General features: G+C 45.0%; 1 protein-coding gene across 1 annotated transcript; it reads left to right on the forward strand.

Moving 5' to 3' along the window:
- The first annotated feature begins 3721 nt into the window (after window positions 1-3721).
- Matn3 (matrilin 3) lies at window positions 3722-26284 on the forward strand. The gene is made up of 8 exons (XM_076558942.1): window positions 3722-3984; window positions 8646-9212; window positions 12281-12406; window positions 14289-14414; window positions 16621-16746; window positions 18996-19124; window positions 21273-21399; window positions 26233-26284. The coding sequence occupies exons 1-8, from the start codon at window positions 3777-3779 to the stop codon at window positions 26282-26284; spliced, it is 1461 nt and encodes a 486-aa protein (XP_076415057.1). The 5' UTR covers window positions 3722-3776.
- The last annotated feature ends 115 nt before the right edge of the window (window positions 26285-26399 follow it).

The raw sequence follows: 26399 nt of genomic DNA on the forward strand, positions 1-26399 counted from the left end.
TTAAGCTGGAGATGTGGCTAGAAGATGTGGCAACTTATTTAATGCCAGAGGGACCAGGGGATGTCAAGGTTTGTGTCATGCCTGAGTGGCCAGGACATAGTGGTTACAGGGGAAGATTACCACAGAAGATCTGGAGTTCATTCACTGTTGGATGTGTTGAGCTGAAAGTGCTTTTGTGGCCTTTAACTGGAGACTTCCAAACCCACAGATCTGGGAATTAGGAATAGAGGACAGTCGCTGAAGTCTGCCAGTAGATAACAGTTCTAATATAGTTGGTACATTTGGTACATTATGAACCAGAGAAGTAGGGGGTAGGCTGGAAAGATGGCTCAGCGGTTATGAGTGTATACTGCTCTTGCAGAGGACTAGAGTTCACTTCTCAGCACCTAAGTGGAGGCTCACAATTATCAGTAAGTAACCCCATCCAATTCAGAGGGATCTGATGCTCTCATCTTTCCTGGGTGGGTACAAGATGCTCTTGTGGTACACATACACAAAATACAAAACACACACACACACACACACACACACACACACACACACACACACACACTAAAAAATAAATAAACGTTAGCCAGGCATGATGGCACATGCCTTTAGTCTCAGTGCTTTGGAGGCAGAGACAGGCAGATCTCTGTGAGTTCAAGGCCAGCCTGATCAACATAGCTAGTTCCAGGCTAGCCAGAGCCACATAGACCCTATCTCAAAAAAGATCTAAAAGCAAAACAACAACAAAAACCAATACAAATTAAGTATTTTTTAAAGAAAAGACACCCATAATTTATCCCTTAGTCTTGGGTAAATAATTCAGTTTTGTTTTTTGTTTTTTGTTGTTGTTTTTTATAGTTGCTCACAGGCATCTATAAATCAGACCGTTATCCTGCTTTACCCAGTGGTGGCCTGGTGGCGGCTGAGGAACCAGCCTTGCTGGGAAAGGTCAAAGAAAGCTACTGTGTGCAGCTGATGCCTAGCACACAGCAGTCTGTTGTCAGTGAAATGGAGCACAGAGAAGCCTTTCCTCTTAGAATAAGCCGGGCCAGGCTGTTTCTTCTGCAGACAGTCTACCATGCCTGTTGACCTCCCAGCCACAGTGAATCTAAACACCAGCCAGGGCTGGGAGCCTGTATCTCTTGGTATTTCAGTCCTATCTTTGACCAAGAGCCTTCATGCAACAAGGTTTACTTTCTGGAGATTGGGTAGTGAACAATTCTGGCTTTGTCCTTGTGTTCCTGGTGCCTATACTCCAGAAAGCATCCCATGGCAGGGCACAAGTGGGCTTATCTCTTCATCTACTGCCCCCACTCCCTTGAGACATCCTGCTGGCTTTGAACTTGGCATGTAGTAGAGGATGATATTTAAACTTCCGGTCTTCCTACCTCTTGAAGTGTTGGGATTACATCACCCTACTTGGTCTATTCGGTGCTGGGGATCAAACCCAGGGCTTCCTGCATGCTAAACAAATACTCTGCTAACAGAGCTACATCCTAGCCACTTCTTTTCCTTTTATGTGTGTGTGTATGTGTATGTGTGTGTGTGTGTGTGTGTGTGTGTGTGTGTGTGTGTGTATGTTCATATGTGTAAGCAAAGCATGGGTTTGTTACATGACTGTGTGTAGAGGTCAAAGAACAAGCTCTAGTATGTTACCTTGTTTGAGGTAGACTCTCTTTGTTGCCTACAGATGTGTCCCACTGTAGGACTGCTGGGATTACAGATATGCGCTATTGAACCCAGCTCTGTGTAAATTCTGGGGTTTGAAACTCAGGTCCTTACACTTGTGTGTGGCAAGAACGTCACCTACTAGCACCGTCTCCCTAGACAGACTCTTCTTATAAAGCCAACTAATGTCATCATGGCACTTACCCCTGATGGCTTCCTTCAGGCATAATTACTTTCCCAAATGCTCTGCACTTAAATACTGTCAATACAGGACCTTGAGGATTAAGTTCCCAACTCATACTTGAAGAGTATACATTCCAACTACAGTAGTGTGTTCATGTTACTGTGGGATCAGATTCCACAGCTTCTCCTTTTACAACACTGAAATTTTATACTCATTAGACAACTCCCACTGCCTGCCTTCCCTGTCTCCCAGAAGCCACCATTCTATTGTTTCCATGCAAATAGGTTTTGACTACTTTAGATATCCCCTCCAAACAGAATTGGTCCAAACGTGCCTCCTTGTGGCTGGCTTATTTCACCTTGCACCATGTCCTCACGGTTCATCTGTGTTGTAACCTGCATTAGAATTTCATTTTGAAGACTTACTAGTATTCATGTATTCAGGGTGCTGGCTAGTTTTATGTCAACTTGACACAGCTAGAGTCTTCAGAGGAAGGGGGGGTGTCAACTGAGAAAATGCTTCTGTGAGATCAGGCTGTAGGCCAGCCTGTCGGATATTTTCTTAATTAGTCATTGATGGGGGAGGGCCCAGCCCACAGTGGGTGGTGACATCCCTGGGCATGTGGTCCTGGGTTCTATAAGAAAGCAGACTGAGCAAGTTATGAGTAAGCTAGTATACAGCACTCCTTCATGGCTTCTGCATCAGCCTACGTCTCCAGGTTCCTGCCCTATTTGAATTCCCGTCCTGACTGCCTTCCACGATGAACAGAGACGTGGAAGCACTAGCCATAAATAAATTCTCCCCTCCCCGTGTTGCTCTTGGTCATGGTGTTTCATCGCAACAATTGTAACCCCAAGAGACACAGATACATATCTTCTGTGTATCCATTCACCTAGAGGGCACCGGGCTACTTCAATCTCTTGGTGTGATTGTTAGGTTACAATGTATGTGGATAGTAGAAGGGTAACAGTTACCAGCAGAAAGACTGGATTGGATCTGTTGGGACTCATTCATGCTGATGAGCTGCCATGTCTGAAGACCCGCATCATCCCTCCTCCCCTGCTTCTAGAAGCCTTCCTACTCACATGGGCCACTTTTCTAACCCACCACTTCCCCTTAGCAGTACACCGCCTGTGCATCTTCTCTCTCGCAGTGACTTAAGGGTTCCCTGAGCAGTTTCCAGCCCTGCTGGTCGCTGTTCCAGAGAGGAAGCGGGTGTAGAAGAAGGGTGTTCTTCCAGTAAACCTGAGGCTCTCTGGGGTGGTGGTGGTGGATGTCTGTTTGATTTACTATTCCTGGTACTATAAGTTCAAATGTTTACAGATATATTGAAACTGGGAAGAAAGCATCCTATTCATGATGAATAGAATCTGTGAGGCCTTTCCTGAAAAAAAAAAAAAAAAAAAAAAAAAAAAAAAAAAAAAAAAAAAAAAAAAAGCAAAATTTGACTTTCCTTGGCTGGAGAAAGGTGTGTTGTGTGTGACTCTCGCTCTCAGCCGGGAGTCAGGCTCACCTGCAGCTGAGCGGGCACAGAACCCAGGGGTTTGTCAAATAGGTCCTGGGGCACAGACCTGGCTGGCACACGAGGGTGGAGCAGGCGTCCCCCCAACCCCAGCATGGTTTTACAAGGAGGCAGTCATCCAGGAGGCACCCAGCCGAGCCCACCGGACTAGGCGGGCGGTGACCACCGTGCCGCTGGCCGCCTAGCCCCAGACATTCCGCTCCTGCCACTGGAATGCGCAGACAGGGCTTCTTGTTGGCCTTTGGCGGCTCCAGGGCCCCCGGTGGCATGGCCCTCCAGGGGGCGGGGCGGGGCGGAGTCTCATGAGCGGGACCTTTAAATTGGCTGCCAAAGTGCGGCCCCACGCTGGCGACTGACCTTGCACGCCCCAGCCACCTCGCAGCTCACAGACCCCGGCTGGTCGCCTAGCCCATCATGTTGCTCCCAGCCCCTGCGCGCCACCTCCCGGGACTTTTGCTGTTGCTCTGGCTACCGCTGCTGCTGCTGCCCCCCGCGGCTCCTGGACCATTGGCCCAGGCGAGCGTCCGAAGGCTGGGGACACGAATCCCCGGGGGCAGCCCCGGGCATCTTCCTGCTCGGGCGTCTCCCGCCCGCACGCCTGATTCCGGGGCCCGCGGTGCAGGTACAGTAGGGCGGACTGGGGATCGCTTGGCAGGAGAGGGAGACGTAGCCCTGGCTGGAGGTGGGAAGAGGGGCGGGGACCCCTGAACACAGGCAGTGTACCGCATCCACCGAATGTTCCTTCATCCTAGCCTCCAAGCGGGATGCTGAAGGAGGCATCCTTCTCTTGGCAATCCTGTGCAGAAACTAAGGATCGGACAGTCAAAGGGTGGGGGTAGAGGTTGGGGGTGTAATATCATGCGCACGTCCATGATAGCATTTGTTATCCCGAAGTTCAAACTTACCTGTGATTTGGGAAGGGGGGGCATCGCGCACCTGCAGGAGCTCCAGCCAGGGAATAAGATGGGGGCTCCCAGCTCTACCTGGCTCGGATCTCTTGGTTAGGGAGAGCAAACCCTTCTTGACGCCCTGTTTGTAGTTATCTGGAAATCTCCATCTATTTTTGCATTCACCGTGTGTGCCTTTCTGCCTATGGAAGAAAGGGTCTAGAAAGAACCCAAGATCTGGAAGAAGGGATGGCTTAGTGGAGAATGGGGAAGTGGGGGTGGTGGGGTGGGACTAGGAAGGAAGACCAAACTGTCATGTCCTGTAACTCAATTGGTGCTATACTCGGTTCTGCCCACGACTGAGTAATTCTACTTAAGCTGACTGCCCCCCACCTCCGGGCCACTCCAACCCATGCTCTGTCAGATCGCCAAAGACCCAGGCAGATCTGGTCTTTGTTGAACAATCCCGTTTTCCCCCTTTGGCCACTAATTTTGCTCTGAGCAGAGGAAATCAACAGAGCTCAGCGAAGCGGATAGGCGTCCTTCCATGACCCCTCACAACACATAGAGGGACCCCAAGGCTTAGCGTAGTGAAATGACCCAGAATTAGCATCAGGTCTCCTACTGAAACATGGAGTCCTAAGAAGTCAAGTAAGGGCTCCTTCTACCTGTACAGCATGCTCTCCATACCCCTTACAGAAGGTTGTCTCTTCCTTACCCAAATATCCAGCTTTAGCCTGTCTGGTCTTGGCTTGAAAGAGAGACTGTAGCAAATCATGTTCTAGGTGGCCAGGCTCATCTGGCCAGGGATGCTGTCAGGCCGATTTGAATAGTCTGTCCCTTCCTGTGACTTGCTGGATATGCTGAGAATTGGCTCAGGAAACTCTTCCATCATCCGTGACTTGAAATTCCAGATGGGGGGGGGCAAGCAGGGCTCATGGGGGTTAAGTTGAACTGGCTGGTTGCTCCAGGCTGGGGTCGAGGGGAAAGCCTTTTCTCTGGAAACGAACTTTACCTCTACTCTCCTCCTTGGGGGAGAGGACTGGGAGAGGAGGCTAGATTTTGCACACAGTGACCGTGGTCCTTCACATCCTGACCTCCAAACCTGATCTTGGGCAGCAATCCCTTGATAAACACCACATTCTACTCCTCCAAATCACTCTAGCAACCAGGACTTGGTAAGCTTTGCTGTTGGCTTTTACTGCTGACTGGTAAAGATGGGCAAAATTGTGGAGTCTCTCTCTTTCCCTCCCCCTCTCTCCCCTCTCTATCTCCCTCCCTCCCTCTCTCCTCCTCCCCCCACTCTCTCTCTCCCTCTCCCCTCTGTCTTATGTAGCCCAGGCTGGCCTCAAACTCGCCATGTAGCCAAGGATGACCTTGACCTTCTGCTGGGATTGCAGGCTACAGACACGTACCACATCGCCCTGTTTCTGTGGTACTCAGGATCGAACCCAGGGCCAGGCAAACACCCTTCCACCTGAGTTACACTCCCAGGCCCACTTTCTTTTTTCTTGAGAATCAAACTGCTGATATAACAAGTAGGAGTAAGATTCAAAAACAGTTTGTACCTTTGCTGAGGGAGTAGGGACAAGAAAAGAGGTGCATGGTCATGGAATTAATTGTTGCCACCCTGGCCAAGATTCCTGTATTACTTTTCTGTTGCCTTCAAAACAAATAATTATAAATTTAGTGGCTTACCTCAACACAAAGTTTTTTTTTTTTTTTTTGAGCTGAGGATCGAACCCAGGACCTTGTGCTTGCTAGGCAAGCACTCTACCACTGAGCTAAATCCCCAACCCCAATATTATCTTATAGTTCTGTAGGTTGGAAGCTGACGCTGTTCTCCCTAGGCTGGGCAAATACCAAGGTGTTGGCAGGGCTGCATCCCTGTCCTGTGGGGAGGGAGGTACCAGGGAGAAGCGCTTGCCAGCCTTGCCAGCCTCTCAGAGGCTACTGCAGTCCTTGGCTCTGCCTTGGCCTCCCTCTTCAAAACCGAGCAACAGCAGCTAGAGCCCATCTCACGTCTTGGTCACTGGGTCTCCTTTTCAGTGAACCTCTTGCATTTTTAGGGACCTTTGTAATTCTGTTGAATCCATCTGAAAAATCTAGGGTAACCTCCCCATCCAAAGGCCTCCGATCACAGCTGCAGTCTTGTGCCGTGCTTAGCAGCATATGTATCAGTCCCTGGAATAAGGACGGGAACATATTCTGGGGGTGTTATTATTCTACCCATTATACCTCAGAGCTTTCACACACACACTCACACACACACACACACACACACACACACACACACACACACACACACACACACCAGTTCAGAAAAACCAAAAGAAGAAGGGTAAAATGAGGCATGTCGAGTTATAAAAACCCGCTGGTTTGGAGAGACACCCACTTGGGTGTTAGTGTAAGTGTTGAGTTACAAGGCTTGCACTATGGTGCTTTTTCCTTCCACTTCAGTAGTGCAAAAATATACAGACCTGTGTCCAGGTAAGATTTTTCACACAGGTCCTCTTCCTTGCTCTTGATCCCTGGAAATCTTAAAGGAAATTGTGGAATTACTTTTTTAAAAAAAAAAAAGATGTGTAATTCCTCTTGACTTAACCAAATACATGACATACGGCATCTTTTGGGTGATGACTCAAAGTCAACATGCAGACATTGGCTGGGCACATGCGATGATGTTAATTTTTGTGGTGGAAAACATTGCCTCAGTAGGAGCAGCTGCCGTGTACTGGAAAGGCCTTGGGGCTAGGAGTTGTGGAGGCCAGGCTTACCCCACTGCTTTTCAGGGTTTGCTCCTCCCAAACTTCCACCAGATGTGTGTGATGCAACCTCTGCACTGCCCAGTTCACAGAATCCGTGTGTTACCATTCTGGGATGTCTACAGTGTCTTTCAAAATAGGGTGTTATTTTATTAACAGAGTATATCCAGCTGATAAAATAAAATCAAGAGGTTAAAAATTCCAATTTTTGAAAACAAAACTGAAAGGCTGTGTGTGGTGGTACATGCCTGTAATCTTAGGCACTTGGAAAGCGGAGGCAGGAGGACAGTGTCTTCAAGGTCATCCTTGGCTATGTAGTGAGTTAGAGAGAGGCCAACCAAAGCTACAGGAGATTCTCTCTCAAAGAAACAATAAATAAATAAATAAATAAAGATAGACAGACAGATAAATAAATAACCGAAGGGCTGGGGATGTAGCTCAGTGGTAGATACTTGCCTAGTACACACAAGATTCCAGGTTTGGTCTCCAGCTCTCAAAACGAAACAACAACAAATAAAACCCAGCCATGACAGAGGCAAAGCTCCCTATTCCAGACTGTCTTTCCTCTTAGAAATGACTTAGTCTAAATGATGTGTTTTTCAAAAACGTCTTTCTCCTGTGTTTCTGGGAGTGCCTCGCTGTGTATCTTGAACTTGCCTTCCTCTTCCTTAGCCTCCTAAGTGCTCTGACTACAGCTGGCACCACCATTCAGTGCGAAGAATTTGTTTTGGATCTACACACTGACTGAGCAAATAGCACCAATCTGTCCTTTTATTAGGAAAGGAGGAGCTGTGACAGACACCTCCTAAGGACCTCATTTCCATCTGCGGCTGTGTTGTGTGTTGTGTGTGTGTGTGTGTACACATGCTTGTGTATGTTGATTGGAAGTGAAGAATGGATTGAAAAGGAGATGTGATAACTGGATTCTCTCCCATCTAGTCCTTACAGTGGCTTAAATTTGGGGGTCAAGAGAGGGCTGTGCAGATTGGGTTAGAGGAATCAATGAAAACTAGGAAAGAGTAAGTGGTAACGAGCACGTGTTGAGTTACTGGAGGGCGCAAGAAAGGATATAAGAGCTTCGAAGGTGAGGATTCTTCTTCTCTACCATTGTGGCAGATGTATAGGCAAGTGACAGTTGAAAAAAATGCAAAGAGTAGTGGCCAAGAAAGTTTGGGGGAGTGGGAGAGGTACCAGGTCATGATCTCTGATCCTTAAAACCAGATACACTCCCAAAGATGGAGGTGCAGTAGATGTGTGCTAGATGAAGTCATTACCCCATTGTCTCAGCCAAGTGCCAAGGAAGGGCCAGGATCCCCTCAGTACCAGGAGTTACAAAGACTCTCAGGAACAGAACTTTAAATAGTGGGATAAGTCTCCAAGCAAAATGTTGGGAAGAGTCACATTTCCATGTGAATTCTCACTAGGGGATTCTGAAAGCCTGGGTGTTTTCAACACTGAGAGCAAGGATGGCCCCCTGGAAGGGAGCAGGTAATGGTACTGCTGGGATTGGGGGATGCTGCCAGGCCTGGCTTCCCAGAATCCCAGAGTTCTCTGAGAATGAGAGCGGTCACATTTCTGATCGTGGTCTGACCTCTGCTTAGCCTTTGTTTGCCCATATCCTTCCTTTGCAGGTGTTTGTAAGAGCCGGCCTCTGGACTTGGTGTTTATCATCGACAGTTCTCGTAGCGTCCGGCCTCTGGAATTCACCAAAGTGAAGACATTTGTGTCGCGCATCATCGACACTCTGGACATCGGGGCAGCCGACACGAGGGTGGCTGTGGTGAATTATGCCAGCACTGTGAAGATAGAGTTCCAGCTCAACACCTACTCAGACAAGCAGGCCCTGAAACAGGCTGTGGCTCGGATCACACCCTTGTCCACAGGCACGATGTCCGGGCTGGCTATCCAGACAGCGATGGAGGAAGCCTTCACTGTGGAGGCAGGAGCTCGGGGCCCCATGTCTAACATTCCCAAGGTAGCTATTATTGTGACTGATGGGAGACCCCAGGATGAAGTGAATGAGGTGGCTGCCCAGGCCCGGGCATCTGGCATTGAGCTGTATGCTGTGGGTGTGGACCGGGCCGATATGGAGTCCCTCAAGATGATGGCTAGCAAGCCCCTGCAGGAGCACGTGTTCTATGTGGAGACCTATGGAGTCATTGAGAAACTCTCTGCTAGATTCCAGGAAACTTTCTGTGGTAAGTCTTTTATTATTATTATTATTATTTTTATTTTTATTTATTTATTTATTTTTTTTGAGACAGGGTTTCTCTGTGTAGCTTTGCGCCTTTCCTGGAACTCACTTGGTAGCCCAGGCTGGCCTTGAACTCATAGAGATCTGCCTGCCTCTGCCTCCCCAGTGCTGGGATTAAAGGCGTGCGCCACCATCACCCGGCGGTTAGTAAGTCTTAACTTCCAACTAGCAAGGATGTTATAATTCATGCACTGTGTACTCGGAAACTGGCCTTTAGAGATTTATTTTTTTAAGTTATGTATATGTGTGTGGGTATGTGCACATGAGTGTGGGTAGTAGATGAGGCTAGAGAGCTCCCATCCCCTGGAGCTGGAGTTGTAGGCAGTTGTAAGCCACCCCAGATGGCCAATGGGAACCAAACTTGGGCCTTCTGCAAGAGAAGTATGTGCTCTTAACTGCTGAGCCAATGTTCCAGGCCCCTGGAAAAAGCAGTATATTCATTTTTTTGAGGAGGGGATGGAAATTTTATGGAAGAATTAAACACATGCTGTGCTTTTTTTTTTTTTTTTTTTTTTAACCAACCTAAACACATGGTGTTGGTTTAGAAGTACAAGGCTGCACTATATGTAACTTGGTTTGCTCATAAAACCTTCCTGTTTGCATTAGACATGTTAAGTTCTGGAAATAACCAGAATAAACAGTCCCACTGCTCCTTGATGGGGTCAGAAATAAAACCCAAACCCCAAACACCCAAACTCAAGACATCTCTTCAGTCCCCTCCTCTCCACGGTTAACATTCCTCCCCTCGCCTCCAAATGTTTTCTTTCGCTTTACATCTCTAGATTTAACAGGGCCTCTCTTGTTCTCCCGGGGAAGCTGGAGTGGCGTCTGGCCCTGGGAGGATCACTGGGCTGTATCCCAACGTCACTGTCCATGTGCATGTAATGAGAGCTCATTTTCAGATTCGACTCTCTCGCTCTCTGCTTATTCTTGGGTGGAATAATTGGATTAGAGACGAGGAGGGCTGGGCTTTCTGATTCACTTAGACGCAAGAAACAGATTAAAAACAAATCATTCTGTTAATCTTGTATTCTTCCTTTCAGATGGAGTTTGAATACGAACATCCTAATTTTATTAGAGTTTTTTTTTTCATGAATTAATCAGATGCAACAACATGAATCTGGAAGGTTTTTGTTTGTTTTGTTTGTTTGTTTGTTTTTCCTCATCAGAATGTGAGCTGGGTGTGATAGTAATGCCCATAACCCCAGCACTTGAGAGGTAGAGTTCAAAGCTAGCCTCAGCTACATCCTGAGTTTGAGGTCAGCCTGGGTTACATGAGACCATGTCATTAAAAAGAAAAAGAAAACAGAAAGCTATAAAAACTTCAGAAAAATAGAATTCTGGTTTGTGGGAATCACGTTTTAAAAAAAATCATTTGGAGACGGTTGTTTGAAAAGCCTCTGCGGAATGGTTGGAGCGAGGATGGGCACTGTTTCAATTTAGGTGAATTCTTAAATATAGACACTTTGTGCCAGGTACATTCTGGGTCTGTTCATGTTGACCACCACCTACAAAGTCACAGGTAGCCCCTCCCAGCCTTCAGATACCAATATGGAGTCGGTGGAAAAGACAGGCGAGTGAGCCAGTGACCCCAGTTGCAAGGTATCAATGAGACTTTCTATCTGAACGAATGTGGAACCCAGGATCATCAGTTGGTCGGGAAATGGTAGATGAAATCTTGGCCTCATCTCAGCCAGACCTGGCTGAGGTCCCCCTGTCTTCCGTATCCCAGGACATTGGGCGTTCACAAGACACCATTGGTTATGATGGCAGCTACTTGGCATTTAGTAGGTTCTAGAAAGAAAGTGGCTTTCTTTCTTTTTCCCAGAAACCCCCCTCGAGCTGTGGGTGAGAGCTCTTCCGTCAGGGCTCTGGTCTGTGGCTACAGTTGGGTCTTAAAGTTAGCAACTGGTGGTGGGTTCCAAGGCTGTAAAGTAATAGTAGTGAGTGGCAATCTTTTTCCTCTCACAAAAGACCTGCTTGTTCTGGGGGCGGCACGGGGCGGGGAGGGGGGGGGCTGCAGGGGGATGTCCTCTCTGGAAAAAACGACTGAGGGGCAGCTTGTTGTAGTCAACGGGCTGGAAGGATCATTGCACGAAAGGCACTCCTTGGGAAAATATTAGCCTTGTCCTGTTGCCAAGGGCACTGGAGGCTGGGTTACCGGCTGCTACAGGAGTGCTAGTCTCCTCTCACAGGCCTTGGTTCTGTAGAAATGACTAAATTCATTGATTCATCTTTTAAAACACGTCACTGGGTGTGTGTGTGTGTGTGGAGGGGGGCGTCATTCCAATGAAACATAAATGTTTCCAGGAGCAAAAAAGGTGGAGATGTGATTTAGCTGACGTCATCTCACGCTTTTCTTTTTATCCCTTTGTATTTATAATTTGAACCCATTGTCTTTGCAGCTACTGAGAACCCAAGTAGATGTCTGGGCCTTGGACATGTGATGGGTGTGGAAGGAGGCTCTTGGCTGGATGGCCTTGCACTATTTACATGCTCAAGCATGTCTTACTGCCCAAGTGGAAGTCGGTTCCAGGCTGATAGGCGTGCTTGCGGTCCAGTTCCCTTTAGGCACAATGTGGAACTGTTGCAAACAAGGTTTTCAGCTACCCTGGTCCCACCAGCTCATAGCACTCTTGACAGTACCTTATTATTCTCCACAACGCTTAGGGTCGAGAGGCAAGATTATCTGTTTTGTGGGTACACACTTTGGCCAAATAAAACATCAAGTTGCCTGACCAGTGGAAACGTTTGATTCCAGCAACTCCAGATTCATAATTTCCTTTCTCTTTTGAGAGATGGTATAGCAAGATCTATACTTCTAGATTTGCAACATCTCAAATCAAATATTTAGTAAAAGCAGAGGCAGAAAGCAGCCCCCCCTTTTTTAAATAGTGAGGTCAAAATGGAGTCAGGAAGAAACCTGGAGGCAGTGTCTTTTGGAACGGAAGGAAGTGTGTCTAAAAGGGTTCTTAGGTATCGATGTGATCACTGTGTGTGTTCTTTGCCTAGCTCTGGACCCGTGTGTGCTAGGCACACACCAGTGTCAGCACGTGTGTGTCAGCGATGGTGATGGCAGACACCATTGTGAGTGTAGCCAAGGGTACACCCTCAACGCCGACCGGAAAACATGCTCAGGTGAGGCTGGGGAGGGGCCGTTTGACGCCTCTGCTCCAGGGCTGGGGCTTTCCTTAGACTTTGACCTCAACCTCTTTTCTCCCAAGTGCCTTCTGGTGGGTTTAGCGCTGTTCAGCAGCTTTCCTTGATAGAGAACACGAGAGAAAAGTGAGAACCTACTCAGGGCAGCCTAGCACAGGTTTTGTTATGATTCTTTTTTGTTTGTTTGTTTGAGACAGGGTTTCTCCGTGTAGTTTTGGTGCCTGTCCTGGATCTCGCTCTGTAGACCAGGCTGCCTTTGAACTCACAGAGATCTGCCTGCTTCTGCCTCCTGAGTGCTGGAATTAAAGGCGTGCGCTACCACCGCTCTGTTTGTTACCTTTCTTTCTTTCTTTCTTTCTTTCTTTCTTTCTTTCTTTCTTTCTTTCTTTCTTTCTTTCTTTCTTTCTTTCTTTCTTCCTTCCTTCCTTCCTTCCTTCCTTCCTTCCTTCCTTCCTTCCTTCCTTCCTTCCTTCCTTTCCTTATCTATTATCAGCTTGACACAGTATAAATTCTTATCCTAATAGTGATAGTGAAATGTTTCATTGAGGCTTGCCTAGTAATTGAGTAAAACCAAAACTTATTATAAGCCACAGTCATCCTAGAGTCCCCCCACTAGGTAGCCTCCCTGGTTCTGTGGGTTGCAGTCTGATTGTTCTTTGCTTTATATCTAGTATCCCCTTATGAGTGAGTATTATTCTTAAAAAAAAAAAAATTAAGCTGGGTGGTGGTGGCCTTTAATCTCAGCACTTGGGAGGCAGAGCCAGGCGGATCTCTGTGAGTTCGAGGCCAGCCTGGTCTACAGAGCGAGATCCAGGACAGGCACCAAAACAACACAGAGAAACCCTGTCTTGAAAAACACCCCCCCCCCAAAAAAAAAGAAAAAAAGAAAAAAAAAGAAAACACTAATAAAAGGAATTGTGAGAAATAAGGGATCCAAGACTTTTCAAAATTTTTCCTTTATTTTATTTTATTTTTTGGTTTTTTGAGACAAGGTTTCTCTGTGTAGCCCCGGCTCTCAAGGAGCTCACTTTGTAGACCAAGCTGGCCTTGAACTCACAGAGATCTGCCTGCCTCTGCCTCCCAAGTGTTGGGATTAAAGGCATCCGCAACCATCACCTTTTATTTTTTAAATTTATGTTAATTTATAAATTTATTTGAATGTTACACACATAGACATAGACACAGCAATGCACATACAGTTCATGTTCATGCAGTGTCTGCAGAGACCAGAAGAGGGCACTGGGTCCCTTGGTACTGGAGTTATAGACAGTTGTGAGCTGCCATCTATGCTGGGAATCGAACTTGGGTCCTTTGGAATTCTTCTTAGCCAGTAAACCAACTTTCCCCCAGGATCCAAAGCTCTTGATCCTTTAGGAGATTTGACATTTTTCCTGGGTTTTATTTCATTAGATCCAAGCATCCCAATTCGTCCCTATGACTGTCCACGCTCGTGGATACTAGTGGTAGAGAGAAATCCTGAAGGCCATGCTCAGTGGTACCTAATCACCACACAGAGTCAATGAAGAACAGGAATTAGATTTTTTTTTTACTCTTTAATCCTAGGAGAGTTTTGGTGATGGAAACAGACACCATTTAGTTCAAACGGCTAATTTTCTAGATAAGGAAATTGAGATGTAAAGAAGGAAGGGGTGTATGTATCATTGGGTCTGTTAGTGAAGGAACAGGACCAGAGAGTAGGATCCCAATTCCGTCAGTGTCTGTGCCCACTCCTTCTGTGTGTGTGTGTGTGTGTGTGTGTGTGTGTGTGTGTGTGTGTGTGTGTGTGATAATGCGACTAGTAAGGGTTTGTCTACCTCCTCCTTTCCCTGTGTCCACATTTGTCATGCTTCTCTTCTGACAGCTGTTGACAAGTGTGCCCTCGGCACTCACGGGTGTGAACAGATCTGTGTGAATGACAGAAATGGCTCCTACCACTGCGAGTGCTACGAAGGTTACACCTTGAACGCAGACAGGACAACTTGTGCAGGTGAGTGGGTTGTGTTCCACTTTTGCCACCCCGGGGGATTTTCTCTTTTTTCTTTTCTTTTCTTTTCTTTTCTTTTCTTTTCTTTTCTTTTCTTTTCTTTTCTTTTCTTTTCTTTTCTTTTCTTTTCTTTTCTTTTCTTTTCTTTCTCTTCCTTCCTTCCTTCCTTCCTTCCTTCCTTCCTTCCTTCCTTCCTTCCTTCCTTCCTTTTCTTTCTTTCTTTTTTTGAGGCAGGATTTCTCTGTGTAGCCCTGGAACTCTCTCTGTGGACTAGACTGGTTTTGAACTCAGAGATTAAAGGTGTGCACCACCTCTGCTCAGCTGGATTTTCTGTTTCTAAATTCTGTATGAGAAATCAGAAATGAGGAGAGAGAGAGAGAGAGAGAGAGAGAGAGAGAGAGAGAGAGAGAGAGAGAGAGAGAGAGCAATTCTGTAGTGGGGAACCTGGCAGAAAACTTATCAAGTAATGAGAGATCAACGTTTACATCACTAGACGTGACCTCACTCGTGGGGCATTGCTCTGGTGGTTTGGGGGGGTGGTGAAGGCTGCAGAGTCATGATGAGTTACCCAGGAAACAGCCTCTGGACACAAGCATGGGATGCAGATCTAGTTTAATGCGGAAGTTCACTGGCACATATACACGTTTATCATCCAATCAGCTAAAGATACATTGTGCTACTATCCAGTGATCCTGAGTGGCTTACAACCTGAGTCATGTGAGGGTGTACACGGGGAACATCGTGTCCTGGCAGTGTGTCTGTGGACAAAGGGCAGGAGGCAGGCGACGCCCTGGGCTTGGTGCCGTTCTGTGGGTCTCCGGTGTGCTGGAATCCCATTATGTGCGTCTAGTATATTAGAGACTCAGGTATGTTTGAGCAGCCGCAGGAGCCGTCTGCTCTCGTCACATTCCCTGTCTTTTAGGGACACCATCTGAACTGAGACTGCTCCCTCCATCCCTGACAGTTTCATGTGATGTGGCAGCACATTTGGCATATTATTGCTAAAAATTTAGAACCATGAGGAAGCCTCAGGCAGACCCAAGGGAAGAGATTCTTAGTCCACAATGTTTCCAGTCTTCTCAATTGTGTCAAAGTCGTAAAAACAAAGGTAGACCCATGAGAGGTCTCAGAATAGGATGACTTCATATCATGTGGGATCTTGGATTGGATCCTGGACCGGACAATGGACATTAGGAGAAGAATTGGGAACACTGGAATATTGAGTGGACATTAAGAAATCATGCTGTATCGATGTTTTTGGTTATCACAATCGACTTACCTAAATTGTTAGCATTTGGGAATAGAGGAAGTAAGTTTTTCAAAAGCCTGAACTTGCCTTAAAAGTAAAAATTAAAAAAAAAAATAGATTAAAGCTGGGTATGGTAGCTCCTGGATATAATCCTAGCACTTGGTGGCAGAGGCAGGAGGGTCACTGCAAATTCCAGGTCTGTTTTGGGCAATAGATGAGACTCTGTCTCAGTCTCCCCCCACCACACTAATTTACAAGCCTTTTTCCTTCTTTCTGGGTGTGGTGATCCATGCCTGTAATTTCAGCATTCAAGAGGCTGAAGATTTCACGCTAGCCTTGGCTACATAGTAAGACCCTGTCTCAAAAAAAAACCTCAAATATACATCTCTACTGTATATCTGTCTTTCTGTGTGTATTATCTATTTATCTACCTACCTAGCTGGTGTCTATTCATCTAGCTCTCACAGGGAAGTACATTGAATAAAGGTACCTGCCCTAAATTAGTTGGCCTTCTGGGACTCCTTTACCTTATTTATGAAACGAAAGCTAAAATAGAATTTCTCCAAACTCTAATTCCCCCTTCCCCCTGGATCTAGTGCAATTAGCTGCATAATTGGCTGGTTTATTTTTGGGTTGGAATAAGTACTGTAAACCTAAAAGGAATGCATTAAGTATTAATGAGATGCTTGGGTTATAAAAAAAAAAAAAAACACCTCAACATTGACGATATTGAAAGAAGAACTGAGTCTCATGTCGGGGAATAATTATCATGTGTGAAGGATTTTATTAACTCTGTTAATTTCTAGTTAGAGCAAATAACGCTGACAGCTTTGCCTAGCCTCCAGCCGGTTTCCTTCTCATTTATTTCTAGCTGTTTTTCAGCATGTTTCTATCTATGGGTGATAAAAGACTCTTTGACTTTTAATTTTCAATTTTCACTCTTGGACCTACCTTTGGCAGCTCAGGACCAATGTGCTTCGGGTACACATGGTTGCCAGCACATATGTGTGAATGACGGAGCCGGGTCCCATCACTGCGAATGCTTTGAGGGCTACGCTCTGAATGCAGATAAGAAAACATGTTCAGGTAAAGTCCATTCAACAAATCCTTCCCTGTTTGACTCTTTCTATGGTGGTGAAATCAACATGCAATTCACCAGGAGAGAGATTCTTGGGGCGGGGGGAACAGAAAGACTCAGGCTCAGGAATCTGACTAGCTTACACGTTTAGACGCATGCCCAGCTTACACATTTAGTTGCCCAGGGGGTTGGTGAGCTCACTGGCTTTTACAAACATAGATCACTTCAGAAAATTACTGGGAAATGAATAGGGAATGGGGGATATGAGAAAAGCTAATGATATATGGGGTCTCCATCCAGGAAAAATTTTAGAACCCTGTACACTGGAGACTTTTTTAAGCAAATAGAGGAAGTCAGCTGGGCCGTAATTATTTGGTGTGATAGGCTGAACTGATCTTTTTCCAGTTAAAACTTGGCCTGAGACTTTTCTGTAGTGTTGATCTTTAAGCTGGAATCTTTTTTAGCAAAGGAGGCTTTGTAAGGGCTTGATTTAGAGCCACACAGACCTTCCAAGGTGTTGGAAGCGGGGACATTCTTGACCGGTTCTAGCCGATCAATCTTCAGTGACTCAGGGCCTTGTGACTTGGCTAACGAGCCCCTGCCGGGACCATTAATCCTCATTAATTTGATTTAAACTCACTGGTGGAACAGGGCAGCATTTGTACACATCAAAGGCCTCCATTCGGAGGGGCATTCTTGCTCTTGAGGTGCTGCTGAGGTTGGTACATTAGTGCTTTTCAGATTTGATCCATCTGCTCTTCTTCCTCGGGGAACTAGATATATGAAGGGAAATGGCACATCACTGGATCCCTTTATTTATTTTATTTTTTTTGAGACAGAGTCTCCTGCAGCCCAGGCTGGCCCTTCAGTAACCCTAAGTGCTGGGGTTACTTACTGTATATTGAGTGCATGTGTGCCACCACGTCTGGCTCTTCGCCTCTTTAAGAAGTGGAATCAGGCCAGACATGGCTTCTAATCCCAGCTGCTGCAGAGACAGAAGCAGGAGGACTATGATCAGTACAAGACTAGGAACAAGGACGGTGCTTTGGCCCTTGTAATGGCAGAGAAAGAATCTGTGTCTCCCAGGAGCCTTTCTGGGTTCCCTAAGCTATTTTCACTTGTCCTAGGCCACTGGACACAGGACCGGTGTGTTTTTTCCCTCTTTTCTCCACTTAAGTTTGGGCAAGCTCTCTTAATCTCCGAAATACTGTTTATGTGATAAAGGAAAGTACTTCGGGATTTAATTGAATATATCATCATTAATCTTATTAAGCTATTATTTTTTCTTTTTCTCTATGAGAAAGAGAGAGAGGGAGGGAGGGGAAGAGAGAGAGAGAGAGAGAGAGAGAGAGAGAGAGAGAGAGAGAGAAGAGAACATTAGTTTCTATTAGTGTTTTTTGTCCCACATCATAAGGTATCAGTGGTTGGTCTTTGGGCAACATAGTCCTTTGCGTGTGTGTGTGTGTGTGTGTGTGTGTGTGTGTGTGTGTGTGTGTGTGTGTGTGTGTAGAGCATCAAACGTAGCCTGCACACAGTGATGTCTGTATTAGTGATTTGCCTCCCTGGTGTGACAAAATGCCCAACAAAAGCAACAGGAAGAAGGGTTTATTCTGTTCACAGTTCCAGGGTACAGTCCATAATGGCGGGGAAGTCACAGCAGCGGGAGCTTGAGGCAGCAGGTCCCATTGGATGCGAGAGTCAGGAATGATGGTTCTCAGCGAGCCTTCTTTTTTTTTTTAGTTCTGTTCTGGACCCCAGCCTAAGGGCACAGTGTCACCCACCTCTGTAGTGACTCCTCTTGCCTCAGTTAACACGATCTAGAAACGCCTTCACAGACATGGTCCCGGTGATTCTAGATTCGGTCAAGATGAACCACCACAGCCTTCCTAGTCGATTATTTTTGGTGACGATCTATAACTAGCGTTGACAGGCTTCAGAAATGCCCAAGCTCTGTACTACCACAAGACTCGGTGCCATCCAGGCGAATGGGCAGTAGAGAAGAGACATCCCCTCAGACAGCTGCAGGAGAGCAAAGGGGAAGGAAGGGCCGGGGAACAGATCAGGCCGAGGGTGTACCATGTGGGGAAGGAAGCCGTTTCTTTTTCCCGGAACACAGGGTGTAGCTCTCGGCCACTGCTGAAGGCTTCATCCTCAGGGCTGGCTGGGGCCAACAGAGCTTTGTATTCCAGAAGTTCGTGTTTCGTGTTCTGTTTAACTTAACGGGTAAACATTTTCTTTCCTGCGTGGTTTGCGTCAGTCCGAAACAAGTGTGCTCTGGGCACTCACGGCTGCCAGCACATCTGTGTGAGCGACGACGGAGCAGCGTCCTACCACTGCGACTGCTTCCCGGGCTACACCTTGAACGACGACGAGAGGACATGTTCAGGTGAAGACTGGCCCTTTAAGTAGGTTTTTGTTCAATGGGACCATCTAGGAGGAAGCCATTTTCCTTTTTAATTGTTAGGATATCGAGTTACTGTCCTCTCCAGCCACGTAGTTTGCTTCCTGTGATTTGACCCCATCCTCTTCTCTCACCTTCCTTCCTAATGAATGTCTCTAAGCCTGTGTTTTGCTATTGTGATAAAATACGCATAATGGCAAACTTACTATCCCAACAGTGCGTCACCGCAGTTCGTCTCCGGAGTATTTTTGCCTTTCCTGCACTTGCAGGACAGTGACGGATGTTTCCCACTCTGCTAGAGACGGGTCAGCTTCCTCCCAAATGTCAACGGGGACTTTGATAGGCCTCCTTAGGTCAGTTTAGGGGAGTACTGCCGCTTTAACAGTCTCCCAGTGCACTCAGTACTGTGGGTCTCTTTCTGCTTGTTCACTTCTTCAATTTCTTTGAATGGTGTTCTGTAATTTTCAGTGTACAAGTCATACACTTGAAAACATACCTAAGTATTTTATTCTTCTTTTATGTCACTGCGAATGGATCTTTCAGCTTTCAATTTTGCTACACCCCTGCTCTATGATTTTCTAAGGCATGTTTTAGTAGGAATATCCCATTGGGCATGTGGCTTCACAGCTCTTAGCATCTGTTAAGGAAGAACACTGGACTGACTGTCCATCTTAGAGTCTGCACAGAGATGATTGGCATGTGGCTGATTTGGGCAGATATTTATGGCCAGGAATGGGCACGAGGATCAGTAGTTCAGGCCAGCGTGGGCTGTCTGAGACTCTGTTTCACAAATTAGACAGGGGCTGGGGGCATGGCTGAGGGCAAGTAAAGATGTGGGTTCAGATCCCAGGTACCCACTACAGAGTCAGGTGTGGGAGTCCATGCCTGTAATCCCAGAATTCTGTGGGCTTGTTGGCCAATCAGTGAGCTCCAGGTTTGGTGAGAGCATCTGTCTCACTGGTCTGTCACCCCTCGTCTACACACACACACACACACACACACACACACACACACACACACACAGAGACAGATACACAGACACACAGACAGACAGACACACACACACCACACATACCCATACATACACACATATACACACACACACACACACACACATACCCACCACACATACCCATACATATACACACACATACACACACAGATACAGACACACATGCATACACACCCATCTCACACACAGAGACACATACATATCCACCACATACAGACACATACACACATATACACACATACTACACACACATACACACACAGATACACACATACAGACACAGACACACAGATACACACACACACACACACCACACTGTGGGTATCCAGGTAGGCTATCAATATAGCTCTGAATTTTTAGCTCCAAAGTATGTAAGGGTAAAAATTACACTTCTCATTTCAAATCATTCAACAGAACAGCAATCCTTTGCAGGAAGTCAGGAGTTAATTAGTTTTAATCTTTGAAGTATTTTGGTTATACAAACAGCTAACTGTTCTCATGTCCATTCCTTAAGAGAACAGTAGGATAGGAAGACTGTCTTATTTCTTTTCTTTTTTTGGTTTGTTTTTTGAGACAGGACTTCTCTATGTTAACCACCCTGACTGTCCTGGAATTCACTCTGTAGACCAGGCTGGTCTTGAACTCACAGAGATCTGCCTGTCTCTGCTTCCTGGGTGCTGGGATTAAAGGCGTGCGCCACCACCGCCCAGTGACTGTCTTGTTTCCATGTCTCTGGCTTCACCAACCACTTTGAAGAAACTTTATATCATGGCTGATTTCTGACAAAGGCAAAAACATGAAAAAAAAAAATACAACGAACTCTCACATAAGCGTCACCCAGCTTTGACAAATATAAACATTTCCCCAACGTTTCCTCATAGAGGTTTCTGTAAAATTAACTTTAGCAAATATTCTCTCTCTTCCGTTTGCGTTTAGGTGATTTTACCTGCTGAAAAATGCTTTTACATAAATGGCAATGTTGGAGTGAATTGTCGATTTCCTGACTTGCTATCATTCCTTGGTTTTTCCCCTTGTGCTGGGCGGGTGTTCTCAGCCCCAGCCCCCACATTGTTGTAATCTCTGGTTAGCTATAACATTTTGTGTATTGTCATTGTCTTCAGACATTGAGGAAGCACGAAGCCTCATTTCCATAGAAGACGCCTGTGGCTGTGAAGCCAAGCTGGCATTCCAGGAGAAGGTCAGCTCCCATCTCCAGAAACTGAACACCAAACATATCCTTTCCGGGAGGTTTTCTTCCTCTTCCTCCTCCCCCCTTTCCCTATCCTCCCTTTCTTCTTCTTCCTCTTCTTCTTCCTCCCCCTCCTCCTCCTCTTCCTCTTTTCTTTCTTTCTTTCTTTCTTTCTTTCTTTCTTTCTTTCTTTCTTTCTTTCTTTCTTTCTTTCTTTCTTTCTTTCTTTCTTTCTTTCTTTCTCTCTCTCTCTCTCTCTCTCTCTCTCTCTCTCTCTCTTTCTCTCTTTTCTTCCTCCTCCTCTACCTCCTCCTCTTCTCTTTCTTTCTTTCTTCCTTCCTTTCTCTCTCTCTTTTCTTCCTCCTCCTCCCTCTTTTTTTTTGAGACAGGGTCTCATATAACCACACTAGCCTCAAACCTGCTGTGCAGATGAGGATGACTGTGAACTTCTGGTCCTTCCAGCCCCACTTCCCACTGCTGGGGTTATAGGTGTGTGCCAGCATGCCTGGTTCTATGAGGTACTGGGGATTAAACCCGGGGCTTCAGCAGGCTGAGCAACACACTCTCACCAACTATGCTACAAACCGGACTCTGTCTTCTTTTATAAATTTATTTATAAATCTCAATTTCTGACTGATACATTAATTGTACAGCAGTAAGCATACTGATGCCATGGCTATGGCTTCTAGAAGCCAACCTAGATACTATAACTGAGCCAAACACTTTAGGATATTCTACTACCAAGTATCTTATTCATTGCTGTAAGTTAAGAGATGGCAATGCACTTGAAGAGAATTCTTTTTCACTGGCATGATAGATCCTTTTTACTCATTCAACATTTAACTATAAAAACGACATATTGCTTTCCCTAGTGTTTTTTTTTTTTTAAAGATTTGTTATGTATACAGTGTTCTGTCTGCATGTGTCCCTGCAGGCAAGAAGAGGGCACCAGATCTCATTATATATGGTTGTGAGGCAGGCACCATGTGGTTGCTGGGAATTGAACTCAGAACCTCTGGAAGAACAGCCAGTGCTCCTAATCTGTGAGCCATCTCTCCTATTTATTTATTTATTTATTTATTTATTTATTTATTTATTTATTTATTTATTTATTTATTTATTCATTCATTCATTCATTTTCAAGACAGGGTTTCTCATGTTACAGTGTAACAACTGTTACTCTGGCTGTCCTGGAACTTGCTCTGTAGCCCAGGCTGGCCTTGAACTCACAGAGATTGGCCTGTCTCTGCCTCCCAAGTGCTGGGATTAAAGGCTTGAGCCACTGCTGCTCAGCTTCCTAGTGCCTTGAACAATAGCAATATGTGTGCCCAATCCAGCTCTTACATAACAGAGCAACTGAGCTATGATTTTTTTAAAGTAACGTTTTTCTTTTTAAATTTAATTTTTATTTCATGTGCATTGGTGTTTTGCCTCTTTGTATATCTGCGTGAAGGTGCCAGATCCTCTGGAACCTGAGTTACAGACGGTTGTGAGCTGCCATGTGGGTGCTGGGAATTGAACCCTGGTCCTCTGGAAGAGCAATCAGTGCTCTTAACTGCTGAGCCATCTCTCCAGCCCATTTTAAAGTAACTCTTAGCTCTAGATCTTCCTATGTCCAGAAGAAAAAAAAAAATCAGCGGATCTATTGGATGTTGAACCTCAGATGACACATGGTTATACAATTTGGCAAGCCAAGATGTCAAAAGATGGTTTTCAAAATGTAACATGACACTGTCTTGAAAATTTCAAAGCCAGTACTCAGAGCACAAGCTCTGGAAAAGAGCTTTATCTCAGCATCGCTCAAGTTAACTACTCTCTTCTTATACACCTCAGAGGAATGGAATTCAGCCTGGGCTAGGCATGACCTAGGAGTCAGACTTTGAAGGAGGGGAGGGTCCAGGCGGCATGGAGGAATCAGTTTCCCAATCTTTCACATGCTTTAGATGGTATTGGTGGTTAGCTGGCGTTCGATCTTCCCATATTAGTATATTCCCGTTCTCCTCACCACACACGGAAGACACCTTTCTCTTCCCTCATCTACGGAAGTCTGTTTCCTAGCAATGTAAAGTCTCCAGAGAGCCAAACCGACGGACAGTTCAGCAATTCCTTTAATCAAGACTTCATAAGCCTTGCCCCCGCCCCCCCACTGAGAGATGCTGTTCCAACTCAATTTTGGATGGGAAATACTTGAAGACCTCTGCAGGAGTGTAATTTCATGCTGAATTTTTGAATTTTAGATTAGGCTTTTGATGAGGAAATCGTTTTGTTCACTTAGAGTGGGACATAATTTTCTTTTGTGTTGAAGTGTTTGAAAGTGTGCTTATGTTTTCTAGTGTGTAAAAATAAGTTGCTTTGGCCTTAACATCTAGCCACTTGACAGCATTTTGAAGAAGCTGCAAGTTAACTGAATATGGGCAAGTACGTCCTTAAACTGCTCAACACTTCTTGCCTGGAAACGTGGAGTGCTTGGGATGCGCAACACTCATTCTCTAATACACTTTATCTCTGAAGTTCCTGCTAATAATCTGCCATTATAAATGCTTGACTATTATTCAGTAAACAGTATGAGGGTTTCCTGGAGAATGAGTATCATTTACCAAGGAAATAAATGTGCATACACTTATAAAGAGCAAGCTTTAGCGTCTCTAAGCTGTGACTGTGAAATCATTAATGAGATGAAAAGTGAAAAGTTTGATGTTTTGTTATTTACTCATTGAGCCATGTAAGTTTTAAATGTTTATATTAGTAAAATATGATCATATTCATAAAACTTTATGACTCTTTTCTCTCGGTCATATTTATAATACAAGCCAGCCTTACTATTGAGAGTGCAAATTTTATGAAATATTTACATAGAAAAAGTTCAAATAATTAAACCGAGATGAATATATTTAGAATTGTTTAATACTTTTGGGTTTTTTTTTGCTGAAATATTATTAAAGCTACAATAAAGGGATTATAATACATGTATCTAAAAATAATTTACAGAGATTAAGTGAATGTTACATGACACTTTTGATTCATTTATGTCATAGAAATGAAAACTAATGAGAGCTGGATGTAAACTTAAGGTGCTAAGATTTTTGCCAAGGGGAAAAAAAACCCCTGGATTCTATCATTTTGTTTTAGCGTGTAATTGGCAAAATTACATATTTATAAAACTAGTGTAACAAGTAACAAGACAATATTATCTTTTTAAAAAATGTCAGTAATAAGTCTAATTTTTTCACTCAAAATATACCAAATACATGTACTATTTAAATGCAGTTTATAACTTTTGGAATAAAACAGTTCTTTAAACTTTGTGCTACTTGATCTGTATTGTTTTTAATATAATAAAAGTTCCTATCTTTCTATATTAATGTCATGGCTGATTTTTTGGTGATTCTTGTATATTTTTTTATTAAATGTATTTGTGTTGTACTGAATTAGTAATTCTTTTTTTTTCTTTTTAGATTTATTTATTTATTATGTATACAGCATGTATGACTGCAGGCCAGAAGAGGGCACCAGATGTCATTACAGATGATTGTGAGCCACCATGTGGTTGCTGGGAATTGAACTCAGGACCTCTGGAAGAGCAGTCAGTGCTCTTAACCTCTGAGCCATCTCTCCAGCCCCAAGTAATTCTTGAATATGTAACAGTTGATAAACAGAACAAAATGATGATACTCTTTCAATAATTTAATCTCACACAGTTGAGGCTTAAAACGTCAGTCAGTTCAGGGTAAATGGAAAGGAAGTTCCTAAATAAAATCAATGAAAAACTTAATTACAGATTTGTGTGTGTGTGTGTTTGAGTGTGAGTGTGAACGTGTTTATGGGTGTATGGGTGCACACATGCCATGCCACAGTGCACATGTGGAAGTCTGAGGACAAGTTTTTGGAAGTGGTTCTCTCCTTCCACCATGTGAGTTCCAGGGATCCGACTCCGGTCAGCAGGCTTGGAGGCAGGTGCCTTCCCCTGCTGAGCCACCTTGCCAGCCCCTCACAGTGACATTTTTAGACAAACATGTAATGACTGGACTTTGATCACATCCACCTCTATTTCCCATTTCCACTCTTGTAGTCTCCTTCTGCCCGTTCTCTTCCTCTGCTCTAAAACTCACCTTATTTTTCGTGCTCCCCCTCCCCATCCCACAAACAAGAGAAACCACGTGGTACTTGTCTTCCTGACTTATTTCACTTAACATGATTTCCAGTTCCATCTGCATTCCTGCAAATGATGTTATCTTCTTGATGGCTGACTAATAATTCAGTGTGTATCCATGCCACCTTTTTATCCACTGATGAGAACCTAACCTGACTGCACCACTTGTCAATTGTAAATGGTGCTGTGTTAAATGTGGATGTACAGGCATTTCTATTGTACATTGTCTTGGATTCTTGGATTCTTTGGGTATGTACCCAATAGTGGCGTGGCTGGATAATATGGTAGATATATTTCTAGGTTTTTTTTTTTTTTTGAGGAACCTCCATACTGAAGGCAAACACACCCAGGGCTCTTAAATTCTAGAAGTAGTGAGACAATAGACCAAAGTCAAAGGCTTCAAAGGTGTGTGCTTGGGATGGGGAAAGACTCCAGTGGGGAAATTAACACTTCTGTAAAGCACATGCTATATTATATGAACCAACATTGATAGCTTCAGATTATGAAAAAAGGAAACCCACAAACAATAAGAAGATGGTGAGACCAAATAACTCCACAGGAGTGGCTCTACTTGAATTTCTAGATTTGGGGACTTAGTTGACATTCAGGTTTCCAAAAAGGACAACGGGAGCATGGGAAAATGGCTCAGTGGATAAAGTGCTTGCTTCAAACGTGAGGACCTGTGTTTGGATCCCCAGCACCTCGAAGAGCCTGGTTAGCTGTGGTGCACCTGTAACCTCAGGACTGGGGTTGGGGAGCAAGTGATCCTGGAGTTCATTGAGCGGGCAGTCTAGCCCAAACTGTAAGTTCCACGTTTATTGAGAGAGCCTGCCTTAGGAGAGGTATAGAAGATGGCGCATGATACGGATCTCTGATCGCCACATGTATAAAAAAAATTAAGACAGATAT

This window comes from Peromyscus maniculatus, chromosome 22 (genome assembly GCF_049852395.1).
Source record: "Peromyscus maniculatus bairdii isolate BWxNUB_F1_BW_parent chromosome 22, HU_Pman_BW_mat_3.1, whole genome shotgun sequence".
Taxonomy (NCBI): domain Eukaryota; kingdom Metazoa; phylum Chordata; class Mammalia; order Rodentia; family Cricetidae; genus Peromyscus; species Peromyscus maniculatus.

Coding starts and splice junctions, on each gene's coding strand:
- Matn3 (XM_076558942.1), top strand. CDS start 3,777: ATGTTGCTCCCAGCCCCTGCGCGCCACCTCCCGGGACTTTTGCTGTTG. Junction 12,407..14,288: donor CGACCGGAAAACATGCTCAG/GTGAGGCTGGGG, acceptor CTCTTCTGACAG/CTGTTGACAAGTGTGCCCTC. Junction 16,747..18,995: donor AGATAAGAAAACATGTTCAG/GTAAAGTCCATT, acceptor GGTTTGCGTCAG/TCCGAAACAAGTGTGCTCTG.